Raw genomic sequence first — 17,467 nt, forward strand, 5'->3', positions numbered from 1 at the left:
ATCGCTTGAGCCCAAGAGTTTGAGGTTGCTGCTGTGAGCTGTGATGCCACAACACTCTACCTAGGGCAGCAGAGTAAGAATTTGCCTAAAAAAAAGTAGAAAAAGCTTGTTTTTTTGGTCAAACATATTCAAAGAGGAGTTATCTCATATATGAGTGTTTCCAAAAGTTGAGAGAAGGAGATGGAAATGGCAATTTATGAAATGCATCACCTGAGTTTGGAAACACAGTGTGATGTTGTATGCTAGAAATCCTAAATTGGCTGCTCAGGTCAAATTTGGTTTTGCAACTGTGTTTTGCTTTGCAGACATAGTATTAATGAAATATATAGGCTTGGCATGCATAGCACAATGGTTATGGCGCCAGCCAAATACACCAAGGCTGGTGGGTTCAAACCTGGCCCAGGCCAGCTAAACAACAATGACAACTGCAACAAAAAATAACCAGGCATTATGGTGGGCATGTGTAGTCCCAGCTACTTGGAGGCTGAGGCAAGAGAATCATTTAAGCCCAGGAATTTGAGGTTGCTGTGAGCTGTGATGCCACAGCACTCTACCCAGAGCAACAGTTTTAGACAGAGTCTCAAAAAAAAAAAAAATGTATATATATGTGTGTGTGTGGGTGTGTGTGTGTGTATCAACCAGTTGCCAATGTTTAAAAAGAAGGCATTTCACAATGAAATTGGGATTCGAGCCTTCATTTTTGAAAACTGGCAAGTGTGGTGAGGCTAACCTCAAGCTCCTTTGTGGAGATGATCAGTGGACCTGAGCGGAGGCGGCCAGCTATCGATGCAGCCTCTACCTTCACAACCCAATTCCCACCCCACCCCCCGACCTGCCTCTTTTATGTTCTCTTCCTGGCTTCTGTAGGCATTTGACTTTGTTGCCCCTGCTAGATTTGGAACTGGGACTGTATTTCCCCCACAAGGACTTAACTTATTGCTGATAAAGTATTGTGCTCCATAAATATTCATTGAATAATGAATGAATGGGTGAATTGATCCTGCCCAAGATTCACCAGAGTCTGATGTCAATAATTATCCTCAGGCTAGAATAAGTTATGGGCCACTTAGTTATTTGATCACATTTCCTGGACCTCCACTTCCAGCTAGGGGACAGGTGAATCCATCTTTAGGGAGGCAGTTTTTGGACTCATTACTGATGAGTTTGATGAACGTGGTCGTGCTTTCTGTTTTTATTAAAACCTTTATTTTCCCATTGATCATATCTTGGGATTTAGGGCCCCATTAAAGTGATCTCTGGGCCTAGGCCTTTCTGTTTGTGTTTCTTTGTAAGGCTGCTTTAGATGCTTTGTTCAATAAAAGACAACTTTTTTCTGGTGACCTGATTCTGCTTATCAGCTTTTTGAACAATTCTGTGATTTCAGTTATTTCCTCAGGAAACTGTGTTTGATTCCAAATGAAACACTTAAGTGTTTTATCTGCGAGTAACACACAGAGCATCCCACATGCACCGACTTTATTTATGAGTCATTTCGGAGAGAGGACTATTAAAAGAAAACGTGGTATGAGGGGGGGCAATGAGGGAAGGAACAGATGAGACGGTTCTTCAGCCTTAGCAGAAGGAATGGGGTGGAGATCCCGAGGGAATAATTAATCTTGGATTACACAGGCATGGAGGAGTATAAATTCAAATGTAAGACTCTTCTAAAATTAAAAGAAAGTCACCCAGTCCATGCTTTTGTGGAGAAACCTCTCTGATTCTACTTTAATATTTTTCTGATGTTTTGCATTGCCCCATTGTGAATTCTCCCTTTTGTCAAAGTTGGAACAGAGGAGAAAGCTCCCTGGGACTCTGCAGACTGGTTGGTGCTTCATAAATAAAACAGCAAGGGTTTTAAAGTCCTCCCAGAAGGATACAGTATATTAAAGAAATAATACGAAAATTTTATTCACCTCATTGCCAAGATCTGTTATGTTCCTAAGTGCTATATATGTCATTCTAAGGTAACTAATAACTGCTCCTCCACTACAATTGAACAAGAAATATTTTCTGCTCTCACCCTGAGTTTGTGTTTCCTGAGCCCTTTTCCAAAGCCCTAGGGAGATAGGGGTATTTTCCCCATTCTGTAATCATTTGTTCAGTGTCGCTGGTATAACCACAACCTGGCCAAACAAGAGGCACAGAGAAGTGGGGGGAAGAGATAGGAAAGGAGGACAAAAGATATAAGGAATCATGTGATGAAACAGCCCCGGACCAAAAAGCCAGGCTCTGGGGAGAGAGAAAATTTACATACTTCATTCATTCAATTCATTCACTCATTCATTTGTCTATTAGGTCCATAAAGCACTTATTAATTTATATTTATTTTATTTTTATTTATTATTATTATTAATTTATATTTAGACAAATGTAAGCTGAATGAAATCAGAAGACCTACAATTGACTGGGAAAATAGTGCCTGGTACCTAAAAGCACTCTGTATTTGTTAGCTATTATGCTTGCTAGAAAATCAGAAAGTATCACAAAGAGGTTCTACAAATTAATAAGAAAAGGAAAAACATTCCACTAGAAAACTGAACAAGATTTATGAACAGGAAATTTTTAGGGAAGAAATCCTAATTATTGATAAATATATAAAAATATGCTCAGCCTCAATAGAGGGCTGGGAAAATGCTCATTTAAACAACAATGCTGGACGCCGTGGCTCCCGCCTATAATCCTAGTACTCTGGGAGGTTCAGGTGGGAGGACTGCTTGAGGTCAAGAGTTTGAGACCAGCCTGAGCAAGAGTGAGACCCCCTCACCCCTGCTTATCTCTACAAAAAGAAGAAAAAAAGAAAGAAAGAAAAAAGAACTGGTAGTGGTGGTGTATTCCTATATTCCTAGCTACTATGAAGGCTGAAGCAGGGGGACAACTTAACCCCAAGATTTTGAGGTTGTGATAAGCTGCGATGATGCCACTGTCATAACAAAATGACACAGCAGCGGCACAAATTTAAAAAGGCCTCAGTGAGTATGGGAAGAAATAGTTGCCACAACTTTGGGAAAATAAATATGTTGGTAATTAGTAAACCTGAAGGTACACACGTTGTGTTTGGGTTTGTGGTTCATTTGGCTAAAGCTCACAGGCACGTGGGGGTTTATGGGGAAAGGTGAAGAGGGTAAGGTCTGTACATGCCGGGGCGCTTGTGTGCACACAGGGAACCCTGGCAGCATTGTGTCTGGGGAGTGCAGTGATCAGAATAGAGAAGGGTTTAGCCCAGAGGACACTCCAGCTGCTGCACGGGAGGGTGGTAGATAGTTGCAGGGATGAAGGCAGGGAGGTCAGGTACCTGGGTGGGTGGAAAAATCCAGATGCAGGAACGTGAGAGCCTGATGTTGGGGGAGCGGGCATGAGAGGAGGGGGTGCTACCAAGACACCCAGGAGGAAAATTAACATCTAAAGGAGCCCATGGGATTGAGATGGTGTAGCACCAATGCTTCAGGGGGCAGAGGCAAGAAGGGAGGGCGGAATCCAGAAATAAGGATTCTAGATTAATAGTGAAATAGCTGAAATTCATATTATGCCCGTCCTCTTACCTTTTGGATCATTAAATCCCAAGGCCCTCATGCTACCCTGGATCACTCAGAACTCTGCCGCTGGCCTCAGCAAACCAGCCTCCCTCCAGCAGTGCTGCAGGCTTGCAAAGTTCCCTCCTTCCAGGCATGAAGCTGTGAGCCACTGAAGGGCAAGGACTGTCCTGTGCATTATTGGGCTCCTGCCTCTGGCTTCCTGTCTGTCACAAATAGGTACTCAGTAAGGATTTGCTTATTCTGTACTTTCATGAAGTTATTGAGAAGATAATTAACTCGATCACAGCCAGTTAACTCGCGCTATTCCTGGCATCAGTTGCTACCCAAAGGAATGTAACATATTTGCAGTGGTGAAATTTCTAGGAGAGGAGCTTTTGGAAAGCTGTCATCTAGGCCTGTCAAGTTATCCAGCACAGACAATCATTAAGCTAAACTGTATTAACCTGGCTTGGAAGGAAAAAATCCCAAGCACCACGTTTGATCATGAGAATCCAAAGAAATGATCTACATAAAAGTGTAGTAGAACCGAAGTATGAGTTCTATAATAATCCTATCCCTGCCTTCCACAAAAAGCATTTCACAGAGCAGCTGAACCCAGGTGCATTTGAAGGCTTGTATTTAGTTACATTAATCTGTGGTATTTAAAGATGAAAAGGTCACTTATTAAAGGGTTCTAGCTTGGACCACACCCTCAGTATTTCATGCTGTAACCACTCCTGGCTTCCTACAGGCCAAACTTGCCCAGGGATGACCCTCTGGTTTTACTGTCATTCTTCCTCACCCCTTTGCATGATCCCAGGTCTCCTGGGGCCAGTGATGGCTCATTGCGGTCTGTGCCATGTGTGTGGGCACATCTCCCTGGAGAACCAGACCAAGATCCCAGAGGGCAGAGGACTGTCTTCCTTTTCACTGGGTCTCCTGTAGGGCTCTGTATTTGTCACTTAGTGGGGGCTCTGTCAGGGGTCCTCAAACTTTTTAAACAGGGGGCCAGTTCACTGTCCCTCAGATTGCTAGAGGGCCAGACTATAGTTTAAAAGGACAGGCAGCAGCTAAGAAGGACAGGCAGCAGCGGCAAAAACAATTGGCGGGCCAGATAAATGTCCTCGGCCCCGCGGGCCGTAGTTTGAGAACCTTAAGCCATGGAAAAGGGGAAGACTTTCAGGGTTCCTCTGCCTGGGTTGAAAGGAAGCTGTTTCTAGAGGGGGAAGCAGATTCTGAAACCACAAATTTATCACAGACCCCAGAAAGGCCAGGTCTGGCCTGCCGGGATCTGCACTTTTCTTACCCTCATTTGCATTATATATTCAGAAGCAAATTCTGAATTACTTGGTCAATTCCTATAACAATATAACACCAGCAAATGTTATCATTTACGATGTGTCAAGCGGTATGCTCAGTGCTTTGTGTATTTTAATTCGAACTCACAATAAACTAGCAAGAGGAATTATTATCCTTGTTTAGCCCAGGAGATAAGATCAGCCAGGTTAACTAACTGAAAAAGCAAGGAAGACACCCCAACATCAGACGAGGTTCAAGAGCAGGGCAGTTTTCTCAAAGGAAGAGATGGGTGAATACAGTGTGCAAAACAGTGGGAACGGTAGAGAAAGAAAACAACTGGGAAACTGCTAAGCATTGGGGTTTAAATCCCCGTTTATCTACACACTAGCTGTGTGAGCTTGAAAAAGTTACTTGACCTCTTGGAGCCTCAATGTACTCATTTTAAAATGAGTAATAATTTATATTGTTGGGGCACTGATGCAAAGCAGATGGGACCCCACACAGGTGACGCCTCCGTCCCTCCCCTCCAGCCCCTTGCTTGGAATGCAGGAGGTGTTCCCAGAGGGCGGTGATGAGGGTGTGGGAGGACAGGTGTTCTCACTAAGGGTGGGGTCGCTATCAACCTGACTGAAGGGGGCAGCCCCCAACTGGTGAGACAGGTGAGGTGGTTGCTGAGTAACTGTAACCAGAGGCAAGAGGAATGTAGTAGCCTGAACTCAGACACCAGCTGTGGGGAGGTGAGGGGAGGAGATTTGAGAGATTTTGGAGGCTGTAAGTGAAGTAGAAAGAATCTGGTTATTGTGGTTATGGTGCTAGCCACATACACTGAGGCTAGAAGGTTTGAACCCAGCCCTGGGCCTGCTAAACTACAGAGGTTGCTGTGAGCTGTGACGCCACGAGCACTCTACTGAGTGCGACATAAGGAGACTATATCTCAAAAAAAAAAAAAGTATTCTCAAATATAGTTAGTCCTCCATATCTTTGGTTCTGCATTTGTGGAAAAGATTTAAAGATCAAGAAATATTATTTTAAAAAATTGCATCTGAGCCTGGCACCGTGGCTCTCTCCTGTCATCTTAGCATTCTGGGAAGCCAGGGTAGGGGGATCACTTGAATTAAAGACCAGCCTGAGCAAGAGTGAGACCCATCTCTGCTAAAAATAGAAAAATTTTAAAAAATAAAAATAGACACAGAAAAATTAACCAAGTGTAGTGGCTATGACGCCATGGCACTTTACCCAGGGCAACAGAGTCAGATTCTGTCTCAAAAAAAAGTATTTGTAATGAACATGTACAGATTTTTTTCTTATCATTTTGCCTAAATAATACAGCATAACAAGTATTTACATAGCATTCACATTGCATTAAGTATTATGAGCAATCCAGAGATGATTTAAAGTGTACAGAAGGATGTGAGTAGGTTATATGCAAATCCTGCACCATTTATATCAGGGACTTGAGTATCGGCAATCCCCCAGGGATACTGCGGGACAACTGGATACATATCGTATATGTAAATCCATATAATAATAACTATGTGCTCTCAATATTTACATGCGTGCATATGTACGTGTATGTGTTCCTTTTTCTCAGAGAGGAGCAGCAGCTGTAAGCCGACACTGTGCAGAGGGGTTGCATGGTCTTGTCTGAAAGCTGTTTTTCCACAGCTCTGGTATCCAGTAACCCCCACAGACAACAAAGGGATCTTGCTCCGTGAAGCCTAATTGCCTGCTGAATAAATAAATAAATAGATGAAACACTGCATGTGTTAAATGAAGGTAAATATTGACCCGGACACCATATGTTTGCTGCGGAGCCAGCTGAAGTGTGCTGGCAGGTTCCATCAGTCAGGGCCCTGCCCAACCCAGCAAGAGGAGAGACTGAAATATCAAAACGACTCCCCCGCCGGTGTCTTCATCTTCCCTCATGCTCCAGTTCCTCCACCAAAGGCAGTTCACAAAATCAAAAATCCAAAAGAGGAAAAATAGAATGGATATCGTCTAGCTTCAGATGGTCCCATGGGAGTCTGAGAAGGACAGACATATCTTTGTTTTATTGTACCTTTAATTAAGACAGGAGGGATCGCTTCTCAGCCTTTTTGGATGAGATCAAATTTAACAAAGACAGGAGAAATGACTCTATTGGGTCATTTCAGAGTGTGTGGGCAACCCTAGCACGCCCTCGTGGAGGAGCAGAGCTGATAGGATAATACTATATTTCCATTTTTGAGGAACCAGCAACTATTTTCCACAAGAGCTGAACAATTTTGCATTCAGGGTTCCAATTTAATTGACCCTTTTGTCAACATATAATGTTGTCTCTTTTGACAGCTTTTGACTTATGGTCTAGTTTGTCTAATAATTAGCAGAGCCACTCCAACTCTCTTTTGGTTACTACTTGCAAGGAATATCCCCCCACCCCTATCATTTCATTTTAGCTTATTTGGATTGAAAGTGAGTTTCTTGTGGACAGCATATAGTTAGGTCATATTTTTGATCCATTCTGCCAATCTCTCTTTGCCTTTGGAGGGAAGAGTTCGATCCATTTACATCTAAGGAATTACTATGGTGAAAGACTTAATTTCCGTACATTGTTATTTGTTTTCTGCACATTTTATTCTATTTTTGTCACTCATATCCTGCCATTATTGCCTGATTTAGTGTTTAGTTGATTTTTTGTACTAGTCTATATTGATTACCTTCTCATTTCTGTTTATGTATATATTTCAGATATTTCTCAGTGGCTACTATAGGGATTACAATTAATATCCTAAATTTATAACAGACTAACATGAACCAGTAACAATTTAACAGCATATAAAAACTCTGTAGCTCAAGTGGCTAAGGCACTAGCCACATACACCAGAGCTGGTGGGTTCATATCCAGCCCGGGCTTGCCAAACAATGACAACTACAACCAAAAAATAGCCGGGTATTGTGGTGGGCACCTGTAGTCCCAGCTACTTGGGAGGCTGAGGCAAGAGAATCACTTAAGCCTAGGAGTTGGAGGTTGCTGTGAGCTGTGATGCCAAGGCACTCTACCCAGGGCAATAGCTTCAGGCTCTGTCTCAAAACAAACAAACAAACAAACAAACAACTCTGTTCCTATGTCAGCTCCATCCCCCTCCTTTATGTTGATGTCACAGATTACATCTTAATACCTTATGTACCCAATAACAGATTTATTATTTTTTAATTAATTTTTCTTTTAAATTATATAGGAAACAAAAAGTAGAGTTTACAAAGCAAAAATATAATAGTATTGGCTTTTATGTTTATCTATATAGTTACTTTACTGGAAAGTTTTTTCTCTTTTAGCTTCAAGTTCTATCTAGCGTCCTTTCAATTCAAACTAAAGGACTCGTTCAGAATTTCTTGTAGGGCTGGTTTACTAGTAACAAACTTTATCAGCTTTGGTTTATCTGGTAATGTCTTAATTTTTCCTTTATTTAAAAAAAAATACTTTGTCCAGATACAGAATTATTAGTGGATAGTTTCTTTTTCTTTCAGCATTTAAACTATGTCACCTCCTGCTTTCTGTCCTCCAGGGTTTCTGTAATGTTGTAATTTTTCCTTTATTTAAAAAAAAAAACTAGTGTTTCCAGATATAGAATTATTAATCGATATTGTTTTTTCTTTCAGCATTTAAAAACATATCACCCCCCTGCCTCCTGCCATCCGTGGTTAGTGATGAGCAGTTAGTTGGAGACCATGAAGGTCACTTGCCTTTGGTGAGTCTCTTCTTTCCTGATGCTTTCTAGATTCTCTCTTTTCTCTTTGACAGCTTGTTTATAACGTGTCTTAGTGTGGAACTCTGTGTTTCCCATGCTTGTAGTACATTCAACTTATCGAATGTCTAAATTCATAGCTTTCATCAGATTTGGGGAGTTTTTGACTCTTATTTTTTCAAATACACTTTCTGCCCCTTTCTCTCTCTTCTCACTCTGACAGCTCTATACCGTGTGTATTGCTTCACTTGACGGTGAACACAGGGTATTGGCCCTCTGTTTTCTTCTTCCCTTCCTTTTCCTTTCTCTTCCCTCCTCTCCTCTCCTCTCTTCTTGCACAACAATTAAAAGATCATATCTTCATTCTTTTTATCAAATTTCTGTAGTAGACCAATATCCACATCAGCAAGCTGGTGTTCATTAAGTTAAATTGATGTGCTTTATTCAGGGAGCAAACCAGAGTACATTAACCAGGTAAAATAGTCAACACATTCGAAACTAGGTTAGATCCTAGAAAAGGAGCACAATTTTAAACAAGGGCTGATGTCATTAATCAGTAATTTGACAGATTCTTTTGTTTATTATTAAAATCTCTTTTCGCTTTTAGTTATTCCATACTCATTGTAAAACATTCAAATTTTCTTTTTAAAACAGACCAAAATGGACTCTCTCATATGCAAGATCACGTAACCTGCTCTTTTTTCACCTTGCTGCTTAACTTGGGTAACTTTCTGTGTAAGTCTGCATGCATTGGTTTCATCTTTTCTGGGTTCTATCATATGCATGCACTGTAATTAATTTAACAACTTGAATTGGGCATTGAGATTGCTTTAAAAGCTTTAATATTAGTAACATACTGTAGTAAATTTTATTTTATGTGTGTCTATGTCTATTACTTGATAAAGGTGAATTCCTAGATGTTGACTTTCTGGATCAAAATGTATGTATCTCTAATTTATTGTATTCAGGACAGACTGCATTACAAAAAGCCCAAATCAATTTACAGTTGAACCAAAAATGAATCCAAATACCCATTTCGTCATAATCTGGCCATTCTTTTCAATCTCTCTCAATTGAATGGGCCATAAGATATTAATCTGTCATTTAAAAACTAAAAAAAGAAAAAAGTTTTCCAAAGGACTTGACTTGTCAACTAATTTCCCTATCCCCATTTTTGCTATCTTGCCTTTGAATAGAGAAAGGGACACTGGGTGTTTCAAAGTCAAAATTCTAAAGTATTGGTACCCCTGTGGCTCAAAGGAGTAGGGTGCCTGGCCCCTTATGCAGGAGGTAGTGGGTTCAAACCCAGCTCCTGGCCAAAAACTGCAAAAAAAAAAAAACAAAAAAAAAACCCCAAAAACTAAAGTATTTACGCTAACTAAAAACCCTATTACTGCATTCACCAGCAAAGATTATCAACTGTGCAAAGTAAGAGTTCTCAGTAACCCCCAAGGAACATTTCTTTGGAGATCACAAGGATGAAGAACCAGCTTTGATTGCAGGGAAGTCTTGAGAGATGATTTCCCTTGAAACATGGGTAATACCCTTGAGGCATTCTAATAAATGGGATCTAAGACTTCAATACTCAGAAGAGAGAGCTGGTTAATGACATACATGTGACATGAGTCAGAGGCAGGATGGTCTTAAAAACTGGATATGCCTGGGCACATACTATATTAGAAATAAAAGTGAGTAAAACGTCCAAATAAACTAGGCAGTCGTGAGACCAAAACAGGAACATGTTCCCTCCTTAATAACTACTCTTTCTGATCTACTTGGCAGGGTCCTCAACATTCTTTTCCTTAACAGGGATTAATTTAATGGATGAGGTAGAAAACAGGGAGGCCTAGTGATGAAGAATGACCCTCTCCTCACCAAAAAAATTATTTATAGGTAATTGAGAGCAACATTTATTATTTTTTTTTTTGGAAAAATAATCTCTACAGCAGTGGTTTTGAGGCAGCATAAGCATCACCTGGGAACTTGTTAGAAATGCAAATTCTCAGACCCTACTCCAGACCTACCAAATCAGAAACTGGCGGGGGGGTGGGGGTGGTGGTGGATCAGTGCTCCGGTGATTCTGCTTCATCACTGTTAGTTATGTAAGTAATTATTCACCTATTTATTATCAACAATTTCAAGCTAATATTTTTACTTTTTGATGTTATAGTTAACTTTTTGAGGTTTGGAAAAATGAAAACCTACAAGGAGATGACAAGTTAGTTGAATACATCTTTCTGAAAAGAATATGGTGTTTTAAAAAGAATTCAGAGTATGGCACTTTTTTTTTTTTTTTTTGAGACAGAGTCTCAAGCTGTCACCCTGGGTACAGTGCTGTGGCATCACAGCTCACAGCAACCTCCAACTCCTGGGCTTAAGTGATTCTCTTGCCTCAGCTTCCCAAGTAGCTGGGGCTACAGGCACCCACCACAATACCTGGCTATTTTTTGGTTGTAGTTGTCATTGTTGTTTGACAGGCCTGGGCTGGATTCGAACTCGCCAGCTCTGGTGCACGTGGCTGGTGCCTTAGCTGCTTAAGCTACAGGTGCTGAGCCCAGAGTATGGCATTTTGAATTGAATGTTTCAGCAAAGGATGGGGTACTGCTTTATGTAAAGTGAAACCTCTTCTTCCAGAATGAGTAATTCCTATAACTCTTTATAGATGGAAGCCCTACACATGTCTATAGAATTATATCCAAGGTTGGATAATTAAGTTCACAAACTCATCCTAGAAAAAGTGCTACCTACCTCATTGCTGAGTATCACTGTGGTCACCAGATGGCCATGGGGAGTACTTTGAAGGTGACCACAGTGATGCTCACCAATAAGGTATGTACCAGTTTTTCTAGGATGGATTTGAGAACATAATTTTCTGACCTTATATATTCTGAATTTGTCATTGGACTCATCTACCTTGCCTCATTATGACAAAATACCGTCCTGACCAAAGAAAATATTTTGTTAAAATGTCTCTGAAAAGAGTTCAAGAATTTGACACAAAGCTTCTAATAGAGTGTATTACGTTATGTACATATAGAAAGTGATGATTTTCCTGGGGAAACATGTTTAAATAGTATCTTGTCAATTTGTTTTTCTGGATAGACAAAATCTTCCTCCTCAAAATTTGAGGAGGATGTATATTCAACTTTTTGTGAAACCTCAAAACTGTTATCCCAAGTGGTGAATCATCTTTCCTACACACTAGCAGTGTATAAGAATTCCAATTGCTCCACACCCTCACTGACAGCTTAGTATAGTAGCTACATGTATTCTAGTAGGTCTGTAGTGATGTCTTACCATGACTTCAATTTGCATTTACCTAATGACTAATGAGGTGAAGCATTTTTCCATGTGCTTATTTGCCATTTGTCTATCTTAGGTCTAGACATTCTAGCCTTTTTATTTCCAAAAGAAATGAAAGCATATATCCATATAAAGACCTGGATCCTTTTATGGACTGAATTTTGTCTCCTCGAGAGTCAGATGCTGAAGCCTGACTCCACCGCGACTGAGTTTGAGCAGTGTTTTTCAACCTTGATCTCACAGCACACTTGAACCTATAGATAAACGTTGGCGGCACACATAAATTATGTTGATCAAAAAAGAGTACAAAAAGGAATATAATTACTGTGCTTTGAACTTCTTTCAAAAATAATTTAATTAATGATCTTCAAACATTTTTGAGGCACCACTAAGATGCTCTCATGGCACACCAGTGTGAGGTGGCACACTGGTTGAAAATCACTGGTCTAGAGACAGGGTCTATAAGAAGGCAATTAAAAGAGATTGTAAAGGCTCGGCGCCTATAGCTCAACCGGCTAAGGCGCCAGCCACGTACACCTAAGGTGGCCGGTTCGAATCCCCAGCCTGGACCGCCAAACAACAATGACGGCTGCAACCAAAAAAATAGCCGGGCGTTGTGGCGGGCGCCTGTGGTCCCAGCTACTTGGGAGGCGGAGGCAGGAGACTCGCTTGAGCCCAGGAGTTAGAGGTTGCTGTGAGCTGTAATGCCATGGCCCTCTGCCCAGGGGGACAGCTTGAGGCTCTGTCTCAAAAAAAAAAAAAAAAAAAAAAAAAGAGATTGTAAGAGGGGTGTCCTGATACCATAGGATTAGCGGCCTTATAAGAATAGACCCAGCTTGGTCTCCCCTGCCCCCTTCCTTTCCTCCGTGTCTTTCTCTCTCTCTCCTTCTCCTCTTCCACACAAAGAGGTCATGTGAGCACCAGCAGCATGGAGGCTGCCTTTCTACTAGGAAGAGGCACAGAAACCCACCATGATGTTGGCTTTCCAGCTGCCAGAACTATGAGAAAATGTCTGTCGTTGAAGCCATCCAGTATTTTGTTATGGCAGCCTGAGCTAATGCAATTTGCATAGCAGCTTTATTTATATTTGTCAAAAAACTAGAAACTATAGGGAACCAGCACATTGTACCCTGTGATTGCACTAATGTACACAGCTATGATTTAATAATAAAAACTAGAAACCACTCAAATAAAGGGAAAAACAAATAATGGTATATACAGGCAAAGTAATACTGTTGGGCAGTAAAAACACATGAACTGCTTATATTCACAACAACGTGGATAAATCTCAGAATAATTGTGCTGAGTGAAACAAACCAGACCAAGACAAAAAGAAAAGAGTGCACTGTATGATTCCATTTATATAAACTCCAGAAAATGTAGATAACTGGTGGAGACAGAAAGCAGATCTGTGGTTGACTGGGAAGTGAAGTGTGGCGAGGAATGAGTGGGATGGAGGGCTTACAGGGTACAGGAGGAACTTTAGGGGGTGATGGGTGATGGTTTCACGGGCGTACACATACATATCAAAACTTACCAAATTGTCTACATTAAACATATGCAATTTATTGTATGTCAGTTACACTCAATAAAGTTGTTTTCAAAAACCCTATGGAATCCTATTATCTCCGGGAAGCTCTAATTTTGTGTTAAATAGTATGCAAGTTTTCTTTTCTCTAGACCCTTATAAAGAAATGGAAAAGACAGTGCCTCACTCAGAAAAGGCATCATGATTTTGCACCTTTCTTCGTGAGGAGCCTGGAACAGAGTCCCTGACTCACCCCACACCCCCAGCCTTCCCATTGGAGGTAAAAAGACAAAACCCCCCAAACCAAATCAAACAACCATAAAACAAGTAACAGCAAAACTGAGAAACAGATAGTTACACCGGGATGTTTTGGTTTTGCAAGCTCAGGTGGCCTGGCTGGATATTGTGGTAAAGAATGAAAATAAGTTATGACACCTTTTATTATTTATTTTATAAAATATGTTATGACACCTTTATTATTTATTTCAGAGTATTAAGGGGGCACAAATGTTTTAGGTTACAAGGGTCATTCTTGTAATGTTTGAGTCCTTGCTACAGGTATGTTCATCACCCAGGTAGTTTTCATATTACCTATAGGTTGGTTTATGCCCCTCCCCTTAATTTCCACTGAGCGTTAGTTCCCTCTGTGTAGATGCACACATGCTCTTCGGTTAGTTCCAACTTAATAGTGTGGTGTTTGTTTTTCCCATTCTTTAGACTTCATTTAGGAGAATAGTCTGCAGTTCCAGATTGTTGCAAAGGGCATTATTTTGCCTTTCTTTATGGCTGAGTATTCCATGGGGTGTGTGTGTGTGTGTGTGTGTGCGCATGTCACATTTTATTAACCCATGCATGAATTTATGTGCTGTTGGATTGATTCCACATCTTTGAGGTTGTGAATTGTGCTGTAATAAACATTCGAGTGCAGGTGTGTTATGATGCCTTTCACTCACATTTTATCATTGGTGTCAGGAATACTGTATATTACAGATAAAGCAAACCCTCCACAGGTAGAGAATGCTAAAATCTAGAATAACAAGGTGTCAGCTGGTAAGTCAGGCAAACCTCTGACGATAAAACCCAAAGTCAAACACAGAATTTGATTAAAAATTCAAAACCTGCTTGGATTTCACAGAAAGCTCAGAAGATAAAATAGGGTTTTATTCACAGGCAAGGTTTGTGCCAAACCTGCACTTTGGGGGTTGTGCCAATCCCACTGTTCAGATGGGGCCACAATAGCAGGAAAGGACGAGGCTCCTCACAGAAGGCCCTTTGTGGCAAATTACTATGGGAGGAAACTCTCAAAGTTGCAAATTGATCATTTCATTTCTAGGGTGCTGCGTAGAAAAAAAATTTTTTTTGGTTTTGTTTTAAGCTCTCAGGTGTAAAGCAAATTTTTTGAACTTTGGCTACGCAGCCAACAAGTGGTGGAGGAGGGAAATTAAAACTATGCCTGATGCCAAAGCTCTTGCTCTTTCTGGTACTCGGTAGAGGAGAGTTTTCTGGGAAGCCTCCCATCAACCCTGCCCTGCGACCTCCCTTGCATTTCCTCTACCGCTGCTCGCATCAACTCGCTGCGGGTGCCCAGCTGGAGAGCACAGATTGCACCTGCTCCGAAGCCCAGGGGGGCCCTGGCCTTGTCCGCAGCTCAGCCTCGGCTGCCCGTGCACGGACGCAAGGACCCACCAGGGGTCACTGCAGTCTCAGAGCTATTGTGCCCGCCAGTCCCGGACGCAGCCGGCCTCGCGGAGGGCGTGGGGCTGGGATCGCCGAATGCCGGGGTCGGAGCCGACCCGCCCCTGACCTCCCAGGGCCGGCCTCCGGGTCGCCCTGGGAAACCGCCACGGCGCGCCGCGGACTGCCCCTCTGCTCCGCGCAGAGTCGGCTCCCTCGCGCCGACCTGGCCGCACCTCGCCGCCCGGACCACGTCCGCTCCGCCCCGCGCCCGGCTGTACCCCACCGGGGGGCGCCCCCACTGCCGCCGGCCGCCCCCAGCTTCGCTCCAGGCTATTTTGAAGACGCCCAGCGGCACCTGGGCTGCTCCCGCCCGGGGCGCCACTCGTCGCGGTGCTGAGAGAACTTTCCACTTTCCTCGGAGCCGGCGCGGCCTGGCGCGCCCAGGGCACACCCCCGTCCGCCGCTCTCCCAGCCGGGGCGCCCGCTTCTGCGCCCGCAGGACCCCCGACCCCCGGCTTTTCCGAATGTTCTGCAGAATCAGCACTCAGCCGCCGACACAGGGCATTCCTGGAGGAAAGGCTTGAACTTGGTCAGACACGGTCTCCCGTGATGAGCTCGAGGGTCCCCAGACGGGAGCCGCGCCCCGGGACGAGCTGACTTTCCCTCGCTGGTCTCGGTAAGGAGCCCGTTGTCCTTTCCAACCCTCTTCCGGCTTCTCAGTGCCCGTGGGTTGAGAGTGGCGGCGGCGGACCGAGTGACGACCCTCGCTTCTGTCCCCACACCCCTGGCTGGGGCGTCGCAGATACCCCGGACACAAAAGAAAAGCCGAGCGCCCCGCACTCGGCGGGCCGCACCGGGGCCGCGGGGCGGGGTCGGAGCTGGGGTGCGCGCCCGCGGGGGACCCACGGCCCGAGGGGAGGCGGGCGCGTCGCGGCCGCGCTCGCATCGGAGCAGTCGGAGGGAGCTGCGGAGCTGCCGGGAGCCGCCAAGTCCGGGAAGGGCCTCGAGTTCTCGTCCCTCCCTCTTCTTGTTTCTTGCCCCCATTGCCAGGCGACTTCTGTCGTCCCCAGGATCGCGGGAGGGGCCGCGGCGCCCCCGCCTTCGGAGGAGCGGGAGCCGCAGGATGCGCGGGGACGCGCCGCCGCCCTCCGCGCCCAGTTCCGCCGGCGTCTCCCCCGCGGCTCCCGGGCGCTGACTCTCCCGGCGCTGACTCTCCCGGCGCGGGCTCTCTCCGGCTCGTCCGCGCTGCTCGCTCCGCGCCGCGCCGGGCGCCTCGGCCTCGGCTCGGACCCGCGGGCAGCTGTGGCTCCCGTCCTGCGCAGGACAATAAATTAATGCCTGGAGCTTGAGGGCCAGCGGCGGCTGGGCGCCCGGGTCGCGGCTTTCTCGCCTGGCCGGAGACTGCCACAGCCGACATGGGGTGTTTCTGCGCTGTTCCGGAAGAATTTTACTGCGAAGTTTTGCTCCTGGACGAATCCAAGTTAACCCTCACCACCCAGCAGCAGGGCATCAAGGTGGGTGCGGCCCGGAGCGCGGGCTGGGTGTCGGTAGCCGGGTGGGCTCGGGGGTCGGCCGCTTTGTCTGAGAGCTGTCACCGCGTCCCTGCGCGGGGGGAAGGAAAGGCAGCTGTCCCCCGTGCTCCGAGACCGGGCGGACGTGTTAGGCTGTGTTAACTTGGAGCTGCTTCATGATGGAAAGTGAGTTTGACATCTTAGAGGTTACCGGACGCACCAACTCCCCGTTGCAATCCGGGTCCTGCAACAGAGAGCAACACTCTTCCCCAAACCCGTCTCCTCCAAGAGCCCCTGGGCCCTTGCAGCCCCCAAGAGGCGCAGGATGGCTCGCACCGGCTGCACCCCACCGCGGCCTGGGACCGGCTCTCCCTCAGCGTCGTTGGGGGCTCATTTCTAGATAGCGTCGTTATGGACAAGTTCACTCCTTGAAACGCGTCAGGGAGTCATTGTGATTGTGTTGCCTGGGTTTATGGGTAATGCTCGTTTGGACAGAAAATATTTTCCTTGTCCTCAAGTGAACTGGGTTTATCCGCACTTTTCAGTAAACGTCTCTCAAAGCAACTCAGTAATAACTTTGTCATTAAAAAGCAATTACTACGTTAATCCAGAAAACCTAGACTAAAAGGCAGCGGAGCTTGCAGGATCCACTTCCTTAATTTTGATAAGTACGTACTTAATGTTTATAGTTGACAACCTGACCCGCGCCTGCGCGCTTGTTTTGCTTTTGCAACAATGTAACTACCTAGAGATCGGAATCCCGAGCATTTTGTTGTTTTGTTTCCCTTTCTCCTTCAGTTTCAAATCACTAAGGCGTTTTAGATAAGGCACCGGCTGAGTTTAGCGAAGGGAAACCGCCCCCTCTGTTAACAGAGCTGGGCGCCTGAGAGGTCCAGCGTTCAGGCTGCTCGA

At 44.5% G+C, this 17,467-nt stretch overlaps 1 protein-coding gene and 1 pseudogene across 1 annotated transcript in view; one reads left to right on the forward strand and one right to left on the reverse strand.

Annotated features, from left to right (window-relative positions):
* Nucleotides 1-15,076: 15,076 nt before the first annotated feature.
* LOC100962253 lies at nt 15,077-16,461 on the reverse strand (annotated as a pseudogene).
* EPB41L4A (erythrocyte membrane protein band 4.1 like 4A) overlaps nt 16,361-17,467 on the forward strand; it is a 218,119-nt gene continuing 217,012 nt past the window's right edge. Inside the window, exon 1 of the mRNA XM_003788920.2 lies at nt 16,361-16,558. Coding sequence (XP_003788968.1) covers nt 16,460-16,558 — 99 coding nt within the window. The 5' untranslated portion in view covers nt 16,361-16,459. The remainder of the gene's footprint in view (nt 16,559-17,467) is intronic.

This window comes from Otolemur garnettii, unplaced genomic scaffold (genome assembly GCF_000181295.1).
Source record: "Otolemur garnettii isolate 467f Iridium unplaced genomic scaffold, OtoGar3 scaffold00030, whole genome shotgun sequence".
NCBI lineage: Eukaryota > Metazoa > Chordata > Mammalia > Primates > Galagidae > Otolemur > Otolemur garnettii.